At 41.4% G+C, this 20,641-nt stretch overlaps 1 protein-coding gene across 6 annotated transcripts in view; it reads left to right on the top strand.

The window, feature by feature from the left end:
• The window catches only part of DMD (dystrophin), a 1,286,665-nt gene that overhangs the window by 497,524 nt on the left and 768,500 nt on the right, over positions 1 to 20,641 (top strand). For all 6 annotated transcript variants that reach the window (XM_087721810.1, XM_087721811.1, XM_087721815.1 and 3 more), the window contains exons 27-28: positions 1,506 to 1,640; positions 17,866 to 18,015. In XM_087721810.1, the coding sequence (XP_087577936.1) occupies positions 1,506 to 1,640; positions 17,866 to 18,015 (285 nt within the window). The remainder of the gene's footprint in view (positions 1 to 1,505; positions 1,641 to 17,865; positions 18,016 to 20,641) is intronic.

Raw genomic sequence — 20,641 nt, forward strand, 5'->3', positions numbered from 1 at the left:
TTCAGCTGACTGCTAACTCAGCCTTCCATCCTTCCGAGGTGGGTAAAATGAGGACCCAGACTGTGGGGGCAATATGCTGACTCTGTGAACCGCTTAGAGAGGGCTGAAAGCCCTATGAAGCGGTATATAAGTTGAACTGCTATTGCTATTGCTATAATTTGGTGCTGTTGTACTGGGGAAGCCTGGACAAGGCATCGGCTATAAAATCTTTTCCCCTAGCGATGTGTTTTAAACTGAAATTGGTTAAAATGTTGTGCCCAGCGAACATGTTTTGGTGACAGCTTTTGTGGGGCTTTTAACACTTCAAGGTTTTTATGATCAGTCCATACCTCAAAAGAGTGTTTAGCCCCCTCAAGGAAATGCCACCAGGTTAGCAAGGCCATCACACAGCAAAAGCTTCTTTTTCCCATATTACCCATCTTCATTCTGTTTCTGTTAGTTTTTGGGAGGTGTAGGCGCAAGGTTGCAGGTTTCCATCTGCATTTGTTTGGAGCAATACTGTCCCCACGACTATGTCACGTGTATCTGTTTGGGCCACAAAAGGGGTATACATGTCAGGGTGTTTTAAAACTGGTTCAGCTGCAAACAGTTGTTTCAACTTCTCGAATGCTGCTTGACATTCTATAGTCCAGTTCAGAGGCTTACCAAGCCTAGGTTTAGCTTCTCCTTTTGATTTTAGGAGATTCCTGATGGGCAGTGCAATGCTAGGTAATGAGGGAATAAATTGGAGGTAAAAGTTAGCAAAACCCAAAAAACTTTGCAGCTGCTTGTGAGTCCAGCACCATAAATTCCTCATCCCAAATATCTCAAGCCTCCTCCCTCCTCGTTTCTATGGCAGCCAAAAGCAAGCAAGCAAAGTAGAGGCTGACGCTCCCTGCCTTTGTCAAAAATGCCCAATGGTTACCAAATGCCCAAGTCATGGTCATAGAGTTGCTATGACTGTTGTAAGTGTGTAGGCTGGTTGTTTGTCCTTTTTTTAGTCTAATTGTAACTACAAAATGTTGCTAAATTAATGGTCATAAGTTGAGGAATATCTGTAAATCTCTTTTAACCTCCCATACATTTATCATTGGTATTTCTTTCCAAGAAGAGTATTGATACTGCTTAGCAAAAAGCCAGCAGTAGAAAAGGGTCATGCAAAAAGAGAGATTGCCAATAGAATTTGCTTGCTTTTCTCCTCCCTCCCTGCAGAGGGAAGACTTTGGAGGGGAGGGGCTTTCAAGAGAATGCATAGTGTTTGCATAGTGTGCTCATGGCTCATAGCATCATATTTATGGCCAACTGCACTTTTTCATTGTGTACAAGACAGTAGATCATCTACTCGAGAATTTCAATGAGCAGAAGATTGGATAGGAGGCAAACAAAAATTGAAGGTGTGAAACCAAGTAATTTTGTCTCTTTCCAGCCAGAAAGTACAATTATCTTTTAGATAGTACAAAATATATTTTAGATTGTTTAAAAAAAACAGTTCTTAATTGTTTACTTTTTGTAAACTAATTTATCAGGAAGTATGGGCATGTTGGCATGAACTTCTGTTGTATTTGGATATTGAAAACAAATGGTTGAATGAGCTGGAATCAAAAATCAAGGCAACAGAAAACATTCAAGAAGGTACAGAAGAAATATCAGTAGCACTAAATGTAAGTAAATTATCCATGCATATTTTTAATTTATTTTTCTTAAAGTGATTGATTTATATAGCTGCCTATTTCACAGTTGCAACACTGGATGAGGAACAAAATATCAAAACTAATGCACAACAAAAACAAAATAATAATTATAATGAAAGAAAAGAGAAAGATAACAATACAAAGACCTGTAGATAGAAATAGAATGACTGTGGCAAAAGAGAGCAAAGACATTACCGATATTAATATGCACTTTGGGTGCTATCATAAAATTACTGGAGCACCACTTGAACACCATTAGCATTTGAAAATTCAACATCAATCAATTGCAAAATACAGTTTTACTCGAAACAGCTTATATCCTGAAATCCTGTGACAACATCACTGATTGTGTGACGAACCATGAATCCTAATATAATAATAGTAATAATTCTATTAATAATAATAGAATTGCTGAAATGATTTATTATATTATATTTAACTGATCCCTTTTGATGGATTGATTGATTGGTAAATTGATTGATTTGACAGTGAAATATGAATGTATACACAATGATTTTAATTTGAGTATCAATAGACAAAGAATGTTATCTACTGATCTAGTAACTGATCTTATATGATCTCATTCTTAAAACACCTCCAAATAACTATATAAGATTGCCATGTTTTTGGATTCTCGAACTGAATCATTTTTCCCGTAATTGTCTCACACATTTTAAAAGATTTTCAGAGTTATAAAAGTAGTACTACTTTTATCTTGCATAATGCTTAACATTTTCATCATATCCAACTTGCTTATATTCCTTATTGCAAGCAAGAAGAAGCCCTGTTTTTGCTCTAATGAATAATTTTCCTCTTTAAGCACAGTGGGCTTGCACAGACTTATTTCTTCCCCGGTGTAATGACTTGCCTCTCCTCTCTCCTCAAGAAAGCAGAATTCTTGAAACAGGCATTATTTCAAAAGGAAAATTTTATTGAGGGAAAGTGATAGCAAGGAAGGCAGCAAGGAAGGCAGGATCTGAAGTTCCTGCTCAAAAACCTGCTAGATTAAATGTTGCAGAAAACCCTCCCATATGTCTGGTCTGAGTTGAGCCAATCCTCAAGTGCAAAGTTGTTATGAAAACTCGAGCCAAGAAAGGTGATAAGAAGTTGTTCTCAGGTGCCACTTTGCCCATCTTTTCAGAGCTGAGACAAAACAGATGGCTCCAAGCAATACCCTCCCCCCTCCCTGTCCCAAGTAGGTAAATCAAAGTGACAGGATAACCAGAAACAGGAATGGGATTGTAAAAAAGTATCCAGGGCCCTCTCCCCATCAGAATGGTAGTGTCCTGATAGGGATCTGTGGAACCATGACATGCTGCTCCCTAGAAGAAAGTTGGTCTGCATGGAAAGAGATACAAATGGAAATAATTAGTGAGGTTTATCTGGGTACATGTCATGAAAATGTTTCAATAGTTTAGGGGCTGAATATGTTTTTTGTGGACCATTCATTTTCAGAGGGTGGGAGGTGTTTCCAGGCAATCAGGTATTGGGTTGCCCCATGAAGTTTCCTAGAATCAAGTATTTCTTTGATTTTGAAATGTTGTTCCCCCTCCACCATAATGGATTGTGGTGGTGTGGCTGTCTTAGATCTGAGGGGTGAGGTTATTTTGGTCTTTAAGAGGCTGCAGTGGAATACTGGAGTATTGGTCTTAAGGGTTTTGGCAATTGGACTTCTATCGTGACTCAGTTTATGATTCACTGGATAGGGAAGAGTCCTATAAACTTTGGTCCCAGCTTTTGAGAGGGTTGTAAGGATTGCAGGAACTTAGTAAATAAATACACCCTGTTTCCGTCCTTATATGGCTTCGTTTCTGTTCTTTTTTATCTGCCTGTGCTTTGTAAGCTGCCCGTGCCTCTTCTAATGCTTTTCTCACAACTGGCCAGGTATTTAACAGCTTTTGTATCAATTCCTTCAGGTTCTTCTGCTGGTAGCTCTGGCATGGGGTTGAAGTCCTGGCCAGTGGCTACTCTGAAGGGGGTGAACCTTTGCTGGAATGGACTGCATTGTTATAGGCCACCTCTGCAAAGGGCAATAGGTCAATCAATCATCCTGTTGATGATTGATGAAGCATCTGAGATATTGTTCTAGAATCAAGTTCAAACATTCCATCCCACCATTAGTTTGAGGATGGTGACTTGCATGAAGATAGCTGGAGCCTCTTGTAGGCCAAAGGGCAGCACATTAAACTGGAAGTATCCCAGCAAGCAATTGAATGCAGTTTTCCACTCAATTCCTTCCTTGATTCTAACATGGTAATAAGCCTCATGCAGGTCCAACTTGGAAAAAATCTTCCCTTTTGACAGGTGGGCTAACATGTCATTCATGAGGGGAAGGGGATACACATTTTCCATGCACATGCCATTCAGACCACTATAATCCACACATAAGCAAAGAGAGACATCTTTCTTTTCCTGGAAAAGAACAGAGGCTGCCACTTTAGGTATGGCTGGCTGAATGAACCCTTGAGCTAGATTTTTGTCTATAAAGACATGTAACTCTTATAACTCCCTGGGGGTCATGGAATACATCTTAGGCTTTGGTAGTTTAGCCCCTGGGAGGATTTCAATAGCATAGTCTGTGGGCTGCTGGCTGTTAGCTCGTCTGAACTCTCTTCTCTGAAAAGCTCAGCTAGGTCCCTGTATTCTTGGGGGATGCCTTATGGTAGCTTGGGTTTCATAGCGGCTGCAGTTTCCCCTCTTGGTCCACCTCCCGGCTCTTCATCATGTTTGTCTGGTGCCATCACCCCCATGGGAATCTTAAGGTCCTCTCTTTCCAGTCTACTTGGGGTTCCTGCACTTCAGCCACATGAGACCCATGACCATTGGTCACTTCATCCCGGGTGCCACAATAAATACTAAAGTCCTGTTGTGGTCTCCCATGGATAATTCCAAGGGTTCAGTGGCAAAGGTAGCTGGCTCCCCCGGGTGATAGAGCTGTCCAGCTGGCAAAAGACAATTTTTAGTCACTTTTAGGGTATTTTTAGTCACTTCAGGTGAACCCTCAGTTTCCCCACTAGCATTGGGTTCACTAGGCATCTGGTCAGGGTGGGTTTCAGGGGATACACCCCAGTACATGTGTACCGGTTGGTCAAATTTAGTGTGTCTTCCAGTAGCCATTCTTCCAGTGGACGTGTACCGGAATGCTCCCTCCCATTGCCTTCCCCCTTGCTCCCTCCCTCCGCCTGCCCAGTCGCCACTCTCTTGCCCCGCCTGTCCGCACCAGGCTTGCCCCGCCAACAGCCACCTCGTTACCAATAGGGGGTGGGAAATCCATGCAGAGGGAGGAAAACACATGTATTTTCCACCCCCTCCATTGGAAATGAGGCAGCTATCAGAGAAAACAGGGCCACACACGCCACATGAGCTTGGGCAGCAGCTGTTGCACAAGCCCACCGGGAGTGTGCTGCCCTCTTCTCTCTGATAGCTGCTTGGTTAAAAAGCCATCCCCCGCAGTGTTTTTCCCTGGGGGGCTCTGCAGAACATCCCAAGACTGATGGCACCACATCTGCCCTCTTTGGCAACAAGTCCTCTACAGAAGGACAAGGCCCCGCTGGTCCTCTCGCACTCCTTGTTTTCCGGCCACGGCTCCATGCCGTGAAAAACATAGGGGTGTGCACACCCACATAATTACAGCCCGGAGCAGAACCAAAGCCCCTCTCCCAACTGGCCCTTCCTCCCTCAGAGGGCTTCGGAGGGAAGCTTCTGCAGAAGCCCTGGTGAATGAGAACAAGTTCCCACTGTTATGAAGTCTCTGAGGCTGTAATTGTATGAGGTGTGCGCGCGCACCTATGTTTTTCACGGCATGGAGCCACGGCAAGGTTCTGTGCGGATGGCGATGGGCTCCAGAGTCACCTTTTTCTTGGTGCAGTTAGATCCCGTAAAACAAATCAAACAACATTGGCTACATTTGATACATTTTAAGCATAAAGGAGCATATCTGGCACAATTACAAGTGATCAAGCATATCACAGTGATAAATATGACTCCCACAAATACTTCTTTTAACCAAGAAAAGTCTGGCAGCCAGGAAGTTAAAAGATGTCAAACACTTTTAAAAGCAGAGCTTTCAGTTACATGTGTGGTTATAGTGTTTAAAGCTTTTAGCTTAGCCTCAATTAATTGAGAACAATCTCCAACCTTAAAACAACAAAGTTTTCAAATTCCTCACATTCATGTCCAATCTGTAACAATATGTAATCAATAGCTAAGCGATTCTGTAAGAGGGACTTCCTGATCTCCCCCATTTCATCAGCTAAAGCAGCTATTGCTGATGAAGTTTCATTGATGCTCTTAGCCAAAGCACAAGCAAGATGGCCAAGCTGGGCGTGGTTGTACTGGGTTGCGATCCATGGCACTATGCCCAAGACTCCAGCATATACTTTATCTAATATTATCACCTCATCATTGCATCCCGCATCATAAGCATTACTAAATATGGATATTTTTCCTCTATATACGTTCAATTGAACATTCCTTGTAATATTCACGGGTGTTATAGTCCATCTTATAGGATGTGCACCTGTATAAATATGTGGCTCTTGTCCCTTTACAGGTGGTTCCACATGTTCATGTTCTTTCCCATCTTCATATGTATGTACTGGATGTTCATGTGTATGAGTTCCATCTACAGGTTCTTTTCCTACTGTAATATCATGTACATCATGCTTATGATGTGTATCTTGAGTATCATGTGTATGAGGCACTACCTTCTTAGTTGGTACTCTATCCTTATGATAGAGACTTTGATTCATCATTTCATAATAAAAAGCCATTTTCTGATTAATATCATTAAAATGCGTTACTGCCATATAAGTATTTAAGCGTCCAATAGTACATGGTCCTCCTATGGCATGAGAAGGTACATATGCATAAGTATGCAAGCCACAAAATAAAAACCAACCTCTAAGTAAATATAATACTGGTCCTGCAGCTTATATTTCTTCCACTTCAGAACAAGCAAAAACATGATCAGTAGGTACGTATCTGCACATAAATTACCTTTTCCTGTCGCTTTTCAGGATGTTTGTAATATACACAGTCATAAGCAGGCAATACTGTTTTCAACTATCACCAATTTTTTTTATTAGTCCATTTATTGGGTTTATGTGGACTTCCAAAAAGAGTGATTATATGTGAGAGATTTTTAATTGTTAGGTTCAATGGTGATTTTTGCTTCATCAAATAAAAACTTTCCTGGCACTGATACTCCCACAAAACATGTTGTCATTATATCAGAGACTGTAGTCTCTCCTTTTACACAAAAAGATGAACTATTCAAAGCTGCCTGCATTAGATCCAGAAAAACATTTCCCTCTTTCTTGTTTGGATCATTTGCTATTGGCTTATGAATTCCAGACTTTAACAGTCCAGCCACATATCTCTTTTACCTCATCTGTAGTAATCTTATATGTGGTGGAATTTTAACATATCTAATTGCACATCTTCTTCTCCACACATAAGGCAAACTTGTTAGGCCTAGACCTCCACAGAAAAACATAAGCTTCAAAGGAGCTTTTATTTCAACATAAGGGAAAAGTAATGCTTCTTCAATTACTCTAAATTTTCTATAAGAAGGGGTATAATTCCCATACAATTCCGTGCATTGTTCATAGATGGTTTCCATCTTATGTGATAGATCAGTATGTTTTGTAACAATGTCATAGGTACAATTGCACCTTGGATATTTACCCAAAGGCACACCTGCCTCAAAGATAGATCTGATGCAGATGGCAGCATCAGTAGTGGTTTCAACTAGTCATAACTGGGTCTGCACTTGCGAATATTCGTTGTCAAGTTTGGAATAAAAGCACAATTGATGCCATTTGATGGGAAAACTGGGCAACACCCACACAGGCTCCATTCCTACTTGTCAAACATTCAACAAGGCAATCACTATCATCACTGTGAATTTCATTGTCCTAATGAACTAGTCTGCTTCCCTGTTTAAGGTATGTATAAAAAAAAATGCTTACCCTTAAACATTCAGGTTTTCCACTGGCTTAAAGCTGGAAAGGCTTACATTCATTGGATGAAACAAAGATTTAAACCACTCTGTTAATTCTTTTCTGAGCAAAAGCAAAAGCATGATAAAGACGTTTATTACCCCTAGCCAAATAAGCAATTCCCACACCCAATGTTCCATAAATTAATCTGAGGCTTGTCTTTGAAAAGTTACTTCAATGGGTCAGATGTATTTGGTGACACAGTCCATCTGTAAGATGAATCCACTGGTCCCTTCACTCTGGAGAAATGCACCCAGCCCTTTTCTTTCATTCTCATGGCCAACTCAGTTATCAACAGTACTTGAAATGGTCCTCCCCACACTGGCTGCAATTTCTTCTCCTTCAAAGATTTAATCAGGACCCAGTCACCACTTCTGTAATTATGGATCTGGAAATCAAGTGGAGGAGTTTGTGCCAATAGTCCCTTCGATCTTAAATGAGAAAAACACTGGGAGAGTCCTTGTACATATCTTCTAAGGAAAATATATTTAAGTTCAATTCTTGGCATTCCCACACTGCCAGTGTAAGGCAATCCAAACATCATCTCATAAGGAGAAATTCCTAAATTTTTCCTCGGACTGGTTCTTATGTGTAAAAGAGCTAAAGGCAAACATTTAGTCCAAGGCAAATGGAGTTCTAACATTAATTTCTTTAACGTATATTTTAGGGTGGAGTTAAAATGTTCAATCCTTCCCAAGGAACTAGGCGAAAAAGCCAAATGGTATTGCCAATCAATTCCAATTGCTCCATTACCTTCTTCACTACGTATGATATAAAATGTGTACCTCTATCACTGTCAATATTTTCCACCAAACCATATTTAGGAAGAGACGGTGGGTTCCTCTGTGGGTAGTTCAGCCATGGAGTTGAAATCCTGGCCTGTTGCTATTCTACAAGGGGTGAACCCAGTGCTTGAGTGCATAGCGTTATTGAAGGCCACTTCTGCAAAAGGTAAAAGATCAACCCACTTGTCCTGTTGAAAATTAATAAAACATTTTAGGTATTGGTCTAGAACCATGTTCCGATTTTCAGTTTGACCATTGGCGTACGGATGGTGACTAGAGCTCAGTCTTTAGGTGGTGCCCAGTAAGTTTAAGAATGCCCCCAAAAATTTTGAGGTGAATTGGATCTCTCTGTTGGAGAAGATTCTCTGCGGGGCTCCATGAAGGCGATAAATGTGCATCAGGAATAACTTGGCTAGACTTTTGGCAGTTGGGATCCTTTGGCATGGTATAAAATGTGCCTGTTTTGAAAACAAGTCTGTTATGACTCAAATGACAGTATTCCCTGCACTATCTGGTAGTTTGAAATAAAATCCATAGCTATCTCCTTCCAGGGTGCTGAGGGCTCGGCTACCTTCTGTAACAGTCCTAGCATTTTGCCTTGGCATCTTGGAGTCGTGGCACCTTTCCATTAAGTACAGTCTTTGGCTGGCTGGAACATACAACTTCCCTCCCACCCAAGCTAGGTTATCTTTCATCAGACAGCTGTCTTTGTGGCTCAAAAACCATTCGTCGGTGGTTAAAGCTTGTTTAAAGGTTTGGGTGGTGTCATTGTCCTCCAGAGTGTCTCATTTTCCCTGGGATCTGGTGGTTACTCTAGCAATAGCAGTAGACTTATATACTGCTTCATAGGCCTTTCAGGCCTCTCTAAGCGGTTTACAGAGAGTCAGCATATTGCCCCCAACAATCTGGGTCCTCATTTTACCCACCTCGGAAGGATGGAAGGCTGAGTCAACCCTGAGCCGGTGAGATTTGAACCGCTGACCTGCTGATCTAGCAGTAGCCTGCAGTGCTGCATTTAACCACTGCGCCACCTTGGCTCTAGCAGCTAGTTGATTGTCTTGTATCATGGGTTTGATTACCTTTGGCTTCATACTATTGTATTGTGGTTTCCTGGATAGTGCATCTGCCAGGAAATCCCCCCCCCCCCCGGGAGGTATCTGAGCATAAATTCAAACCTTTTAAAGTACTGAGCCCATAGTACTTGTTTTGGAGAGACTTTCCTTGGGGTCTTTAGGGCTTCTAAATTTTTATGATCCGTCCAGGCTTCCAAAGGGATCTTACTCCCCTCTAGGAAATGTCTCCAGGTTAAAAGAGCCCATCGAACTGCATAACTCTCTTTCTCCTAAATAGCCCACCTTTGCTCAGATTCATTCAATTTTTTGGATGTGTAAGCACATGGTTGTAATTGTCTTCCTCATTTTTCTGAAGTAAGACGGCTCCTATCACCACATTGCTAGCATCTGCTTGTATGACGAACGGTTTCTATGTGTCTGGGTGCTTTAGGATTGGTTCTGCCAAAAACAGCTGTTTAAGTTTTTCAAATGCTACTTGGAATTCCATTGTCCAGTTCAAAGGCTGCTTCGGTTTTGAGTTTCCCTCCCCCTTCGTTTTTAAGAGCTTGGTGATGGGGAGAGCAATTTGGGCGAAAGCGGGGATAAACTGCCGGTAAAAGTTTGCAAATCCCAGGAATCTTTGCAATTGTTTGCATGTTCTAGGTGGTTCCCAGTCAAGTACTGATTGCACTTTCGAAGGATCCATTTCTATGCCCTGGTGTGAAATGCGGTATCCTAAGTAATCAATTTTTTCTTGGTGGAATTCGTATTTGGAGAGTTAGCATAAAATTTTGCAGAGCGAACTTTGCTCAGAACCACCCGGACTAGTTTTACATGTTCTGCCTTGGTCTCAGAATATAATAAAATGTCATCAATATAGACTATGCAGCCCTTATATAGATGCTCCTGCAACACTTTGTTTATTAATTGCATAAATACTGCAGGGGCCCCTTGTAGCCCAAATGGTAGCACTTTGAATTGATAGCATCCAAGAGGGGTGTTAAATGTCATTTTCCATTCATCTCCCTCCTTAATTCTGATATGGTGGTAAGCCTCCCTTAAATCCAGCATTGAAAAACTTCTCCCTTTGGCTAGGTGTGCTAGCATATCCTTCATGAGTGGGAGGAGATATACATTTGCCATACTGATTGAATTTAAATTTCTAAAATCAACACATAAGCGTTTGGAGCCATCTTATTTCTCTCTAAACAACACTGGGGCTGCAACTTTTGGTCAGGCTGGTTCAATGTTACCCCTTGCTAGGTTTTTTTCAATAAATGCCCTCAGTTCTTCCAGCTCCCTTGGAGACATGCTATACATTTTGGGTTTAGGGAGGTTGGCTCTGGGTAGTATTTCTATCACAAAGTCAGTGGAGCAGTGAGGTGGAAGCTCACCAGATGCTTTTTTGCTAAAAACCTCAGTCAAGTCCTTATATTCTTTGGGTATGCCCTGGGTTGGCATAGTGTAAGCAGGCATTGCTGTTTCTAGTTGTTCTGCCCCCTCAGTTTCTCTGTCTGGATTCTCAGCAAAAATCACGTGCACCTGCACTCTTATGGTGCCTTGCTTCCAATTAATTTTGGGGTTCCATTTTTATAGCCATGCAAGACCCAGAACTAGTGGCCATTTCATGCCAGGCACCACTATAAATGTAAGCATTTCCTTGTGATTTCCAATGCCTATCTGTAGAGACTCAGTGGCAAATGAAGCTGGCTCCCCCTTGCTATTGACCCATCTAGTTGGCAAAAAGTCATGGGGCTTTTCAGTTTCCTTACATTAATCCTCAACTTCCTTACCAGGGTTGGGCTGATCAAACAGCGGGTGCACCCCGAGTCCAGTAAAGCTGAGATTTTCATCCCCCTCTCCCAGTTGGGGATAAATAGTCTCAGGGGCAAAGTAAGCAGTTTAATTGGTGTGCTTACCAGTGGTTCATCCTCTGGATCACTTCCAGATGAGTACGGTTCCTCCTGCTGCGAAGCCAGGGTTTCCTCCTCAAAGAAGGGAGGGGGTGGAAATTCTACTGTCTCCCTGCTCCTCAGGGCCATCTCCTTTCCGCGCTGGCCAGGTTTCGTAGGTTTTCCCCCCAATGGCCAATCTGGTTTCTTAGCTAGTGCCTGAGAACGGCATTCTGCAGCACGGTGCCCCTCTTTTCCACACTTGAAACAGACTAAGGATTTCAGAGAAGGTGTAGTTTGCGGTTTAAAACGTTCTTGTTTCCATTGGGGTGGGGATTTCTTCCACATTCGTCCTGCCCGATACTGATTTCTGGCCATGTCGATCTCTGCCTCTTCAGCAATAAGTTACCACTCATGTAGATGGATTAGGGCACCTCGGACTACACAAGCATTGTAGAGGTCATCACTCAGCCCATCCTTGAACCAGCTTACCAGGATATCGTGTGGCCAGTTCACATGACATACCAGGTCTTGGAATTCTTCAGTATATTCTGCCACTGGCCGGCATCCACAACTTTAATGTGGTCACATGCTTTGCTGTTTGTGAGAGGGTCCTCAAACCATTGTCACAGGGCCATCATGAACCTTTCAAAGTCCCGCAATTCTGGTGCATTGGCATCACATAAAGTCACCATCCATCTGGCAGCGGCTCCTTCCAGGGCTAGGGTGACCACTCGCACTCGGGCTCCTTGGGTTTGAAAATCACACCCATATTCTTGCATGTAGGTGAGCACGTGTGCCACAAAGAATCCCAATTTTTTCTGGTTCCCATCAAATTTGACCCCCAGGGAAGGAGTTTTCCTTTCTAACTGCAGGTTTCGGGGTTGGTTCGGAGTGGCCCCCAACCTATGCGCCAACTGGGGGGAGGGTTTTCTGGGTTCCTAGCTGTTGCTGCTGTGCCGTCAGCTTGATCAGCAAGGACAAGAGGGGGGTTAGTTCCCCTGGCATCACTCCCATTTGCCGCTCTTCTGATGCTTCTCGGTTGCCAGTCTGACTCCCCCCGGATGTTGAGATTTTCTAAAATTTCCATCACCAACTGGCTTACATGCCTCTTCAGAGGATCCTCTCTCAGTGCGGCTTCATTTAGCTCCTCCTGGTCAGAGAGGGCTTCTAACTCCAATTTCCACCCTGGTATTTGGCTACCACGGGTAAGAGTGACTCCCCTGGTCTTCCCTTCCCAGCCGTCTTTCATCCCGATTCCAATTGACAAACAGGGCTTCTTGGGGTCCTCCAAGCTCACTCCGTTCTCTCCGCCAGGATACAAGGAGCAAGTCTCTGGTTGTGGAGGGGTTTCTATCTTCCTCCAGCAGTCAGTTTCACCTTGTTCACTGTTATGTTCAGACATGGATTGCTGTGTCCCCTCGGTAGAGTAAAAATGTTTCTCTCCTCATTGACCACTTTGCAGAGAAATGCTGCTTTACGTAATTGCTCGTCTCCTAACTTGAGAAAGTAAAGACTCTTGAAACGGATTATTTCAAAAGGAACCTTTAATCAAGCAGGATGGAAACCATTAGAAGCAAAGCAGCATCTGAAAACCTTTAGGCCATACAAATGGGATTAAGCTGATAATGACCCCTCCCCTTTGTCTGAATGCAGATTCTGACCAATGCACAGGTGTGAAGATGCTTCCTTAATTCTTCTGCCCTGGGAGTCAATAAAGCACATGGTCCCATGGCTATCTCTAGTTAGACATCAAAGTTATATATCCCACATGGCTACCATAACCATCCCTCCAGAGATGTTGGGACCTTCAGTCTCCCAGTGACAGGAAACCAGTTGTAAAGTTGTAAAACTCAGTTGTTTCAGATGTAGCTAATAATTTAACTCCGAGGCTCCCCTCCTCCCAATTGAATGGCAGTATCACTTTTAGGGATCTGACAGTGTGTGAGAGTCAGGGAATTCCAGACCAGAAAGATTTTTTTGTATTCCAGTTAAATTAGAACTGGTCCTTTATGAAGGATCTGTGAGAATTGCATTAAGGCCCAAGAAAAAAATAAAGCAAAAAGATTTAATTAAAGGAGAAGAGAAAGTGATTAAACATCCACTAAGGGCACTAAATGCCATTCTAATGTGTTTTCAATTGTAGGATTGGCAATATTTGATTGACTGTATGCTTTAATGTTGAAAAAGAATAATTTATACTTATCAGTATAAGCAGAGATGCATTCTTCAAGCTTTAATGCAGTTAGCAAAAACCATTGTAATAAACTGAATACAACTGTAGAACATCATTTCTCACCAAAACTGCAATTTAATGGAGAGTAAAGTAAGATTTTACATAGGCAAGAAAAAATGTATAGAATAGGTGGTGCCTGGCTCAAGTGAAAGTAACTGTGAGATGGATCTGTGAGATGGAAACTTATCAAACAGATCCAACCTAGAAATGAGAAAATTCTTGACAGAACAATTAGAGAAATGAGATGGCTTCAGAAATTGTGGGTATACCATCACTGAGGTTTTTAAGAAGAAAATTGTTCTATTATTGTCCCATTATAGTATAAGGTCTCATCTCATGCTTCAGCAGGAGTTGGACTAGAAAATTTCCAAGGTCCCTTCCAACTCTGTTATTCTTTATAAATATCTCCACTCAGTCTTACTAAGAGAATGGTGATAAACAATATTTGGAAATGTACATCAGGCAGTCTTCTGACAGCAAAATCTCATCTTATTGGTCACCATCATATTTTACAGTTAAGGGAGGGACTTTTGCCATTCGGTGTCGCCTGGGGGCCCCCCTACTCTTTGAGCGGCCCTAGCTGGAGAGGGGGGAGGCTGGTTCTGGGTTTTCTTGCCCCCAACCCCCTTCGGCTTCTTCACCCTCCCTTAACCTATGCATCAAGTACCTTTGTTCAAGATCATCAGCCTGCTCCCTTTCCGCGGCTCTTTCATGGCTTTTGCGTTCAGACCAAGCTTCCTTGAGGAGTCTCATAGCATGGGACATCTTGTAATCCTCTTCCCTAGCGGCACCCCCATCCGCTGATTTTTTTTTTATCTTCTTCTCGTGACTGCAGCATCCAACTCCTCTGACTCCTCTTTTTGTCCCACACCCAAAGTCCATCGGGGACGAACAGCGGGCTCTTCCATTCTTAGTCCAGCCAGCCTTTCAGTTAAAGATGGTTCTGCCGTCGTTCCCTCAGTTTCCTCTTGGTCACTCACTTGCAAAGACATTTCTTTTCTTCTTGTGAAGACACCCCCCTCGGTAGGTTGTAGCTCCGGGTGGGGTGAAAGTGAGTCTTAGATTAATTGTCAGCCCTTCATGCACAAATCAGGAAAGAAAACCACCAGACTCCATTTGTTGAAATCAAGTGTACTTTTACTAATTATAAATGAATAGAAGCGTAGCAAAGCTAAGACTGGTTATTTAGGCGCGAAAGCAAATAATATATTGTATAATTCATTCTCCTCCCCTTGGCATCCCGTGCACAGTCCAATCATAATTCTCCCAAATGTCAGGTGTGAGATAACTTCGAAAGGCATCACCAGGATGGAATGCTGGTCCGTTGGCCTTGGCGGGAAACACTCCTCCTCCACATGCGCAGTAAGGTGGTCCAGTCAAAATCTAGAATCTTCCTCCAGCACAACAATGAGTTCCCTCCCAAATACCATGCCCCCCTCCCTGTTTCAATGGCAGCCGAAGCAGTAGCAAAGTGGAGCTGACAGTGCCCCTCCATGTGAGTGACATTGAGTTGGCCATGCCCATCCAATCACATGAACATACCCACCTAGTCACGCCCACCCAGTCACATGACCACAAAGCCATGCCCACAAAATAGGCCACACCCACAAAATAGGCTACACCTAGAGAATAGGCAGTAAAAATTTTGAAACCCACCACAGTTATGGACACGTGTCAGTGTTGCAGGCTGGAGGTTTGGGCAAGAAGCCCAGCCAGATGTGGAGGGAGGGAAGCCCCGGCCTGCCCATCTTCACTGCTACCCCCTCTCATTCCCAGTGGCAACAGTTCTCACACTGCCACTTCCCCAGCGGTGAGAGGAGCAGCGAGCGAGTCAGCCACCCTCCCAGCCAGGAAATGCTGTCTGTGTGCCTGATCTGGCTGGTCACTCCTGTCCTTCCCCCTTCAGCTGCTCTTCTGGGGCAGCAGGGCTGCTTAGGAGGAATGCCAAATATATGGCACCAGACAGGAAGCAGTCGCGCGTCCTTGGCAGAAGTGGCGGGGGGATGTGCGGTGGACAGCTGGCTCTTCTGGGATGCCTGAGCAGACCAGGTGCTCCAGACCATGGATGTGCTGGAGGGGTGGGGCTGTACAAGAAGCCTGTTTGGGCGAGGAGGGAGGGAGTCCTGGCTGACAGCTCTACTCCCCTAGGAAGCGACTGCTGAGATCCCCTCTGCGTCTTTTGGCACACACCCATTGCTCTTGCCATTGCTGGTCTTTGCACATGTGTGCTAGAAACCAGAAGACCAAGTGGCTGATGTTCATGTGCACACTGGCAACAGGAAAACCATCTTCCTGGCTTGCGCATGCCCACTGGGTGTCTCCTTATCCAGTTTCCAGCACATCCGTGTGCTTGAAAACCAGTGGCTGGCACACTGGAACCTGGAAGAGCAATGGGCAATGGCTCTGAATGCCTGGGGAGATGGCTCTGCATGCCACTTCTGGCATGTGTGCCATAGGTTTGCCATCACGGTCCTAAGGTGTGGCTATCCTGAATCTTTTCTCCCTCTTCATCCAGCTCAGGATTGTGTAGTCTCTTAACCTGGGCCTCTCTCTGGGAAAGCTCTAAGTTGCCAAAATTCTCTCCCATGGCTCCTACAGGTGCACCTTCAATCACACAAGGGGAGAGTAGGACCTTGTTGGTCCTCCTGGAAACTTTCAGTATCTCAACCATGATATTCTCCTTTCAGAATCACTGGGGTGATTCTACTCCTTAGTGGGTGATTTTTTCCAGAAGATGCTGAGGGATTTGGCAATTGGTTAGGTCTGAGTTCTATTTTACCACATATGCTTTTTAACATCTACTGTATATGAAACCATTGTGAGAGATCATCTAGAGATTACAGATTAGCAGAGTTGGAACCTTCCAAACCCCTACCCAAGCATGACACCCTACACCATTTCTGACAAATGGCAGTCCAGTCTCTTCTTGAAAACCTCCAGTGATGAAGCTCCCACAACTTCTGAAGGCAAGATGTTTTATTGGTTAATTGTTCCCACTGTCAGAAAATTTCTCCTTATTTCTATGTTGAATCTCTCCTTGATTAGTTTCCATCCATTATTCCTTGTCTGGCCTTGGAGAATATCTTGACCCCTTCTTCTTTGTGGCAGCCTCTCAAATATTGGAACACTGCTATAATGTCTCCCCTGGTCCTTCTCTTCACTAGACTAGCCATTCCCAGTTCCCGCAACTGTTCATCATATCTTTTAGCCTCCAGTCCCCTAATCACCCTAGTTGCTCTTCTCTGCATTTTTTCTAGTTAACAACTTTTGAATAGTGTGGTGCAGTATTCTAGGTGTGGTCTTACTACGACTTTATAGGGTGGTATTAGTACGTCACTTGAATTTGATTGTATCCCTTAGTTAATGCAACTTAGTATTGCATTGGCTTTTTTGGCCGCCGCTGCACACTACTGGACCATATTTAATTGGTTGTCCACCAGATTTCCAAGATATGGGCTGAGAAGCCATCAAAATGCATTTGGGCAGGTGAGTGATGTCCTACCTGATCTAGAATAGTCCACAGTAACCCTAGTAGAGTAGGTTCACAGTTGGGGATATTCCAAATTCCATTATTATCCCTAGAGAGCCATGTGGCCTCAGTGACATAGAATGCCTTTCATCTGCTTTGGTTGATTGCTAAATCAATGTGTCTGGCCAGATATCTACTCCCAACTGCGAACTGTGTCTTGCAACAGTTATTCAAATTTTGATAATTTCTCAGTTGATTATTTCAGTGTGTTATATGTGGGACTTCTTCTGAAAATTGCCTGGAAAATTCAATTATTGAAAATAGTGTCTGGATGTCTTCCTGATAGGAACGTATTATGTCTGCCATCTCCACTGGCTCCAATTCATAGCTCAGGTTTTTAAATATAAAGCCCCAAACAGCTTAGGATCAGGTTACCTGATAATAGCACCTTTTCCCATATACTTTAAAACTTTAAATATATAACTTTAAGACTTTAAAATCTTAATGAGGCTATCCTTTCCCCAAAGGAAATATTTATATTTTAAAAATAATCAATTGGTTTAGGTAGTATAGTCAGTATAATCAGGCATGCAGGAGTTTGTTATGGTAGCCTGTCTCAATAAAATAGGTTTGATAGTCCTGCAATTTTGTTTTCCTAATTTGGTCTATCTCAGAGGCTTGACAAATGGAAATGAAATATTTGTTTTTATTTTATATAAATGAAATCTCTCAGTAATATCTTTTATGGATATTTTTTAGTCTCTGGAAACATTAAGGCAGCATCCAGAAGATAATCGCAATCAGATTCGTGAATTGGCACAAACTTTAACAGATGGTGGAGTTTTGGATGAATTGATCAATGAGAAACTTGAAAAATTCAATGTTCGGTGGGAAGATCTACAACAGGAGGTATATTTCTCTGTTCTAATGTTTTGTTTTAAACACTATTTTAGGCATACGTGCTGGGTGGCTCTACATAAAAATAAAGTTATAACTTATATTATTCTATAGTTTTAAAAAATAGTGTGAATACAAATAAAAGAAATAGTGGTTGAGTTATTTGGATGATTTAGAGAAATAGTATTCAATGTGTTATATTTACATTAAAAATCATGACCTTTGTGCTGTCCTTTCAATAAATTAGCATGTTTGTGTATTATTCCCACACTCTCAATCTAAGGATATTGTTGGCCTCTCACAGTATATTACAATCATTTTCTGTTTGGAAATACCAAATTTTACTAGGAATTTGGAAGGAAGACACAGCACATTAATCTTTAAATGCATGTATAAATACTTGTTTTCAACATTAATGACAATTTAATTTTGCTATTTTAAATCCTAATTTGTTTGGCTTTTTGAGAAATTTTTTTTTATTGTTTTAGTTAAACAAAAAAAAGAAAAGAAAAAAATCATCTTTCGTTACATCTTGTTGAAAGCGTATCGATTGGTTACAAATATATTCCGTGTGTTTCTTCCACAGTCCTTACATATACTTCATTCAAATCATGTTGAACATTTTAAGTCAAGAAAGAAAAGTTATGTATTTTACTATCCCCGTACCATAATTCTCATTTGGTTACCATTGGTTAAATATGGTTTTATCTAGAATCATTTATATTAGAAGACACAACCACCTACTGGCATTCATTTACAATTCCAATAGATCTCCAATACCATTAAACCTTTATGACATGTTCTAAATTTAATTCGGTTAAGTAAGATATCTAAGCATTTCTCTCCCCCCTCCTTGTAGCACACCTGTATGTATCATTAAATATTGTCCATTAACATTTCATTGTTATTATTGTAGTTAACTAAAGGTTATTTACTGATTATCTCACCTCTCCTCTCCAGGCCCACACAATATTATAACTTTATAACCATCTTTAAACAATGATTTATTAATAAGATTTATAGGACTTTTCCCTCAATCCCAAATTAGTTAGTTATGTGCTAAGAAAATAAACATAAGACATCTAAGACAATCTAAGAAATATTAACATTTCTACCTCACAATCACCCAGAATGTATATTAGCATTTCTATGGTCTGGTTATTTATCCTAACTAGGGTTATTATTTCTGTATTAGTATCATAGTAAATTTATGTTAATGGATAAACATTCAGTGGTAATTTAAAACAGTTTATAAGGTACTAAAATCTCTACTTAATAATCATCAAAAATTAACTAGCTTTTTTCCATCAATTGGCATTATTAACCAGTATATTTCCAACAAAATGGTCTTTCATCTCTCGCCAGTTGTTGTGTCAATTCTATATCCAGAACCTTTCCAGGATTTAAGACTTCTCTCTGCACATTGAAGCTTAAACGATCTCTCATGTAGTTTTGTTGCCCTTGAGTTGTTATTAATGTAAGCTTAACTTTAGTTGTCAGGTTTGTTTCTGAATAGATTTGTCTTATTAACTCCATCTTTTTTGCTCTTTCTTCTTCTCTTACATCTTGGAGTTTGGGGTGGAACATCAAATTATCAAAGTCACTTTTCCAGCTTCCCTTCTTTCCACTTTCACTCACGTTTACTCCATTTATAAATTCATCTGAGTTCTTATCTTTGTTTTCTGTATTTTCATTCACTTCCTTAATATCTGGGGCTATAACCCCATCATCTTTTTTTGTAATATCTCATAGTCTGTCCCATTTCTTGTAAAATCTCTCAAATCCTTCTGAGATGCTCTGCCTGGACCAGCACCAGCATGCAATTTTTTTGACAAAAAACGGGCTGTCTTTTGCTCGTTTTGGGGGGGGCACCCCCTAGGAGCACTCTGCAAGCTCCTAAAGGCTTTTCATTCCTTTTTTTGGGGGGGGGACAAGACTTTGCAAAAAAATGGTCTGTTTTGGGGAGGTTTGCAGAGTGCAAAACTTTTTTTTAATTTGCCTCTTCAAAACCTTGGTGCATCTTATACTCCAGTGCGTCTTACTCCAAAAAATCGGTAGCTTTAAAAATGTTAATTGTTTGTAATTAATCTTTATTACTGTTTGTAAATTCCCCATAGTTGTCTTATAGATTAGAGGAATAGCATCTAAAATAAAGATTTTATAAAATAATGCATACTGTATAATTAATGAATATACAGCATGTATGTGTGTGTATAACTATTATATATGTACATTGTATATTCATTCATATATTCTGTATGTGTGTATACAAAGCAGAACCTGAAAAATGAGAAACATCTGCTAGTCTCATCTTAAATTTTAAAGGAGAAATAATTGAACAACTTGCAAAAAGTGACCTTTGTAAACTAGTGAACATATTCATTAGATTTACATTTTGGGACAAGTTTAAAGTGATATAACCAGACCTGCTTTAATGACATTAAAGTTAGTCTGATTACTACATGCGTTAGTTTTTGGTAATTTTAATTTGAATGCTACTTTGTTAAGAATGTTTATAGGTAGGCTTAGTAGTGAACCATGCAATGAAAGACAAATAATAAGGAACTAACCATTCCTGTGATTAATCCATGCTCTAAGAAACTATTTATATCTTATGTTCCAGTTGCTTTATAAACAG

The sequence above is a fragment of the Thamnophis sirtalis genome, unplaced genomic scaffold (assembly GCF_051295495.1).
Source record: "Thamnophis sirtalis isolate CommonGarterSnake01/CBP01778 unplaced genomic scaffold, rThaSir2_p1.2 scaffold_8, whole genome shotgun sequence".
In the NCBI taxonomy this organism is placed as follows: Eukaryota; Metazoa; Chordata; class Lepidosauria; order Squamata; family Natricidae; genus Thamnophis; species Thamnophis sirtalis.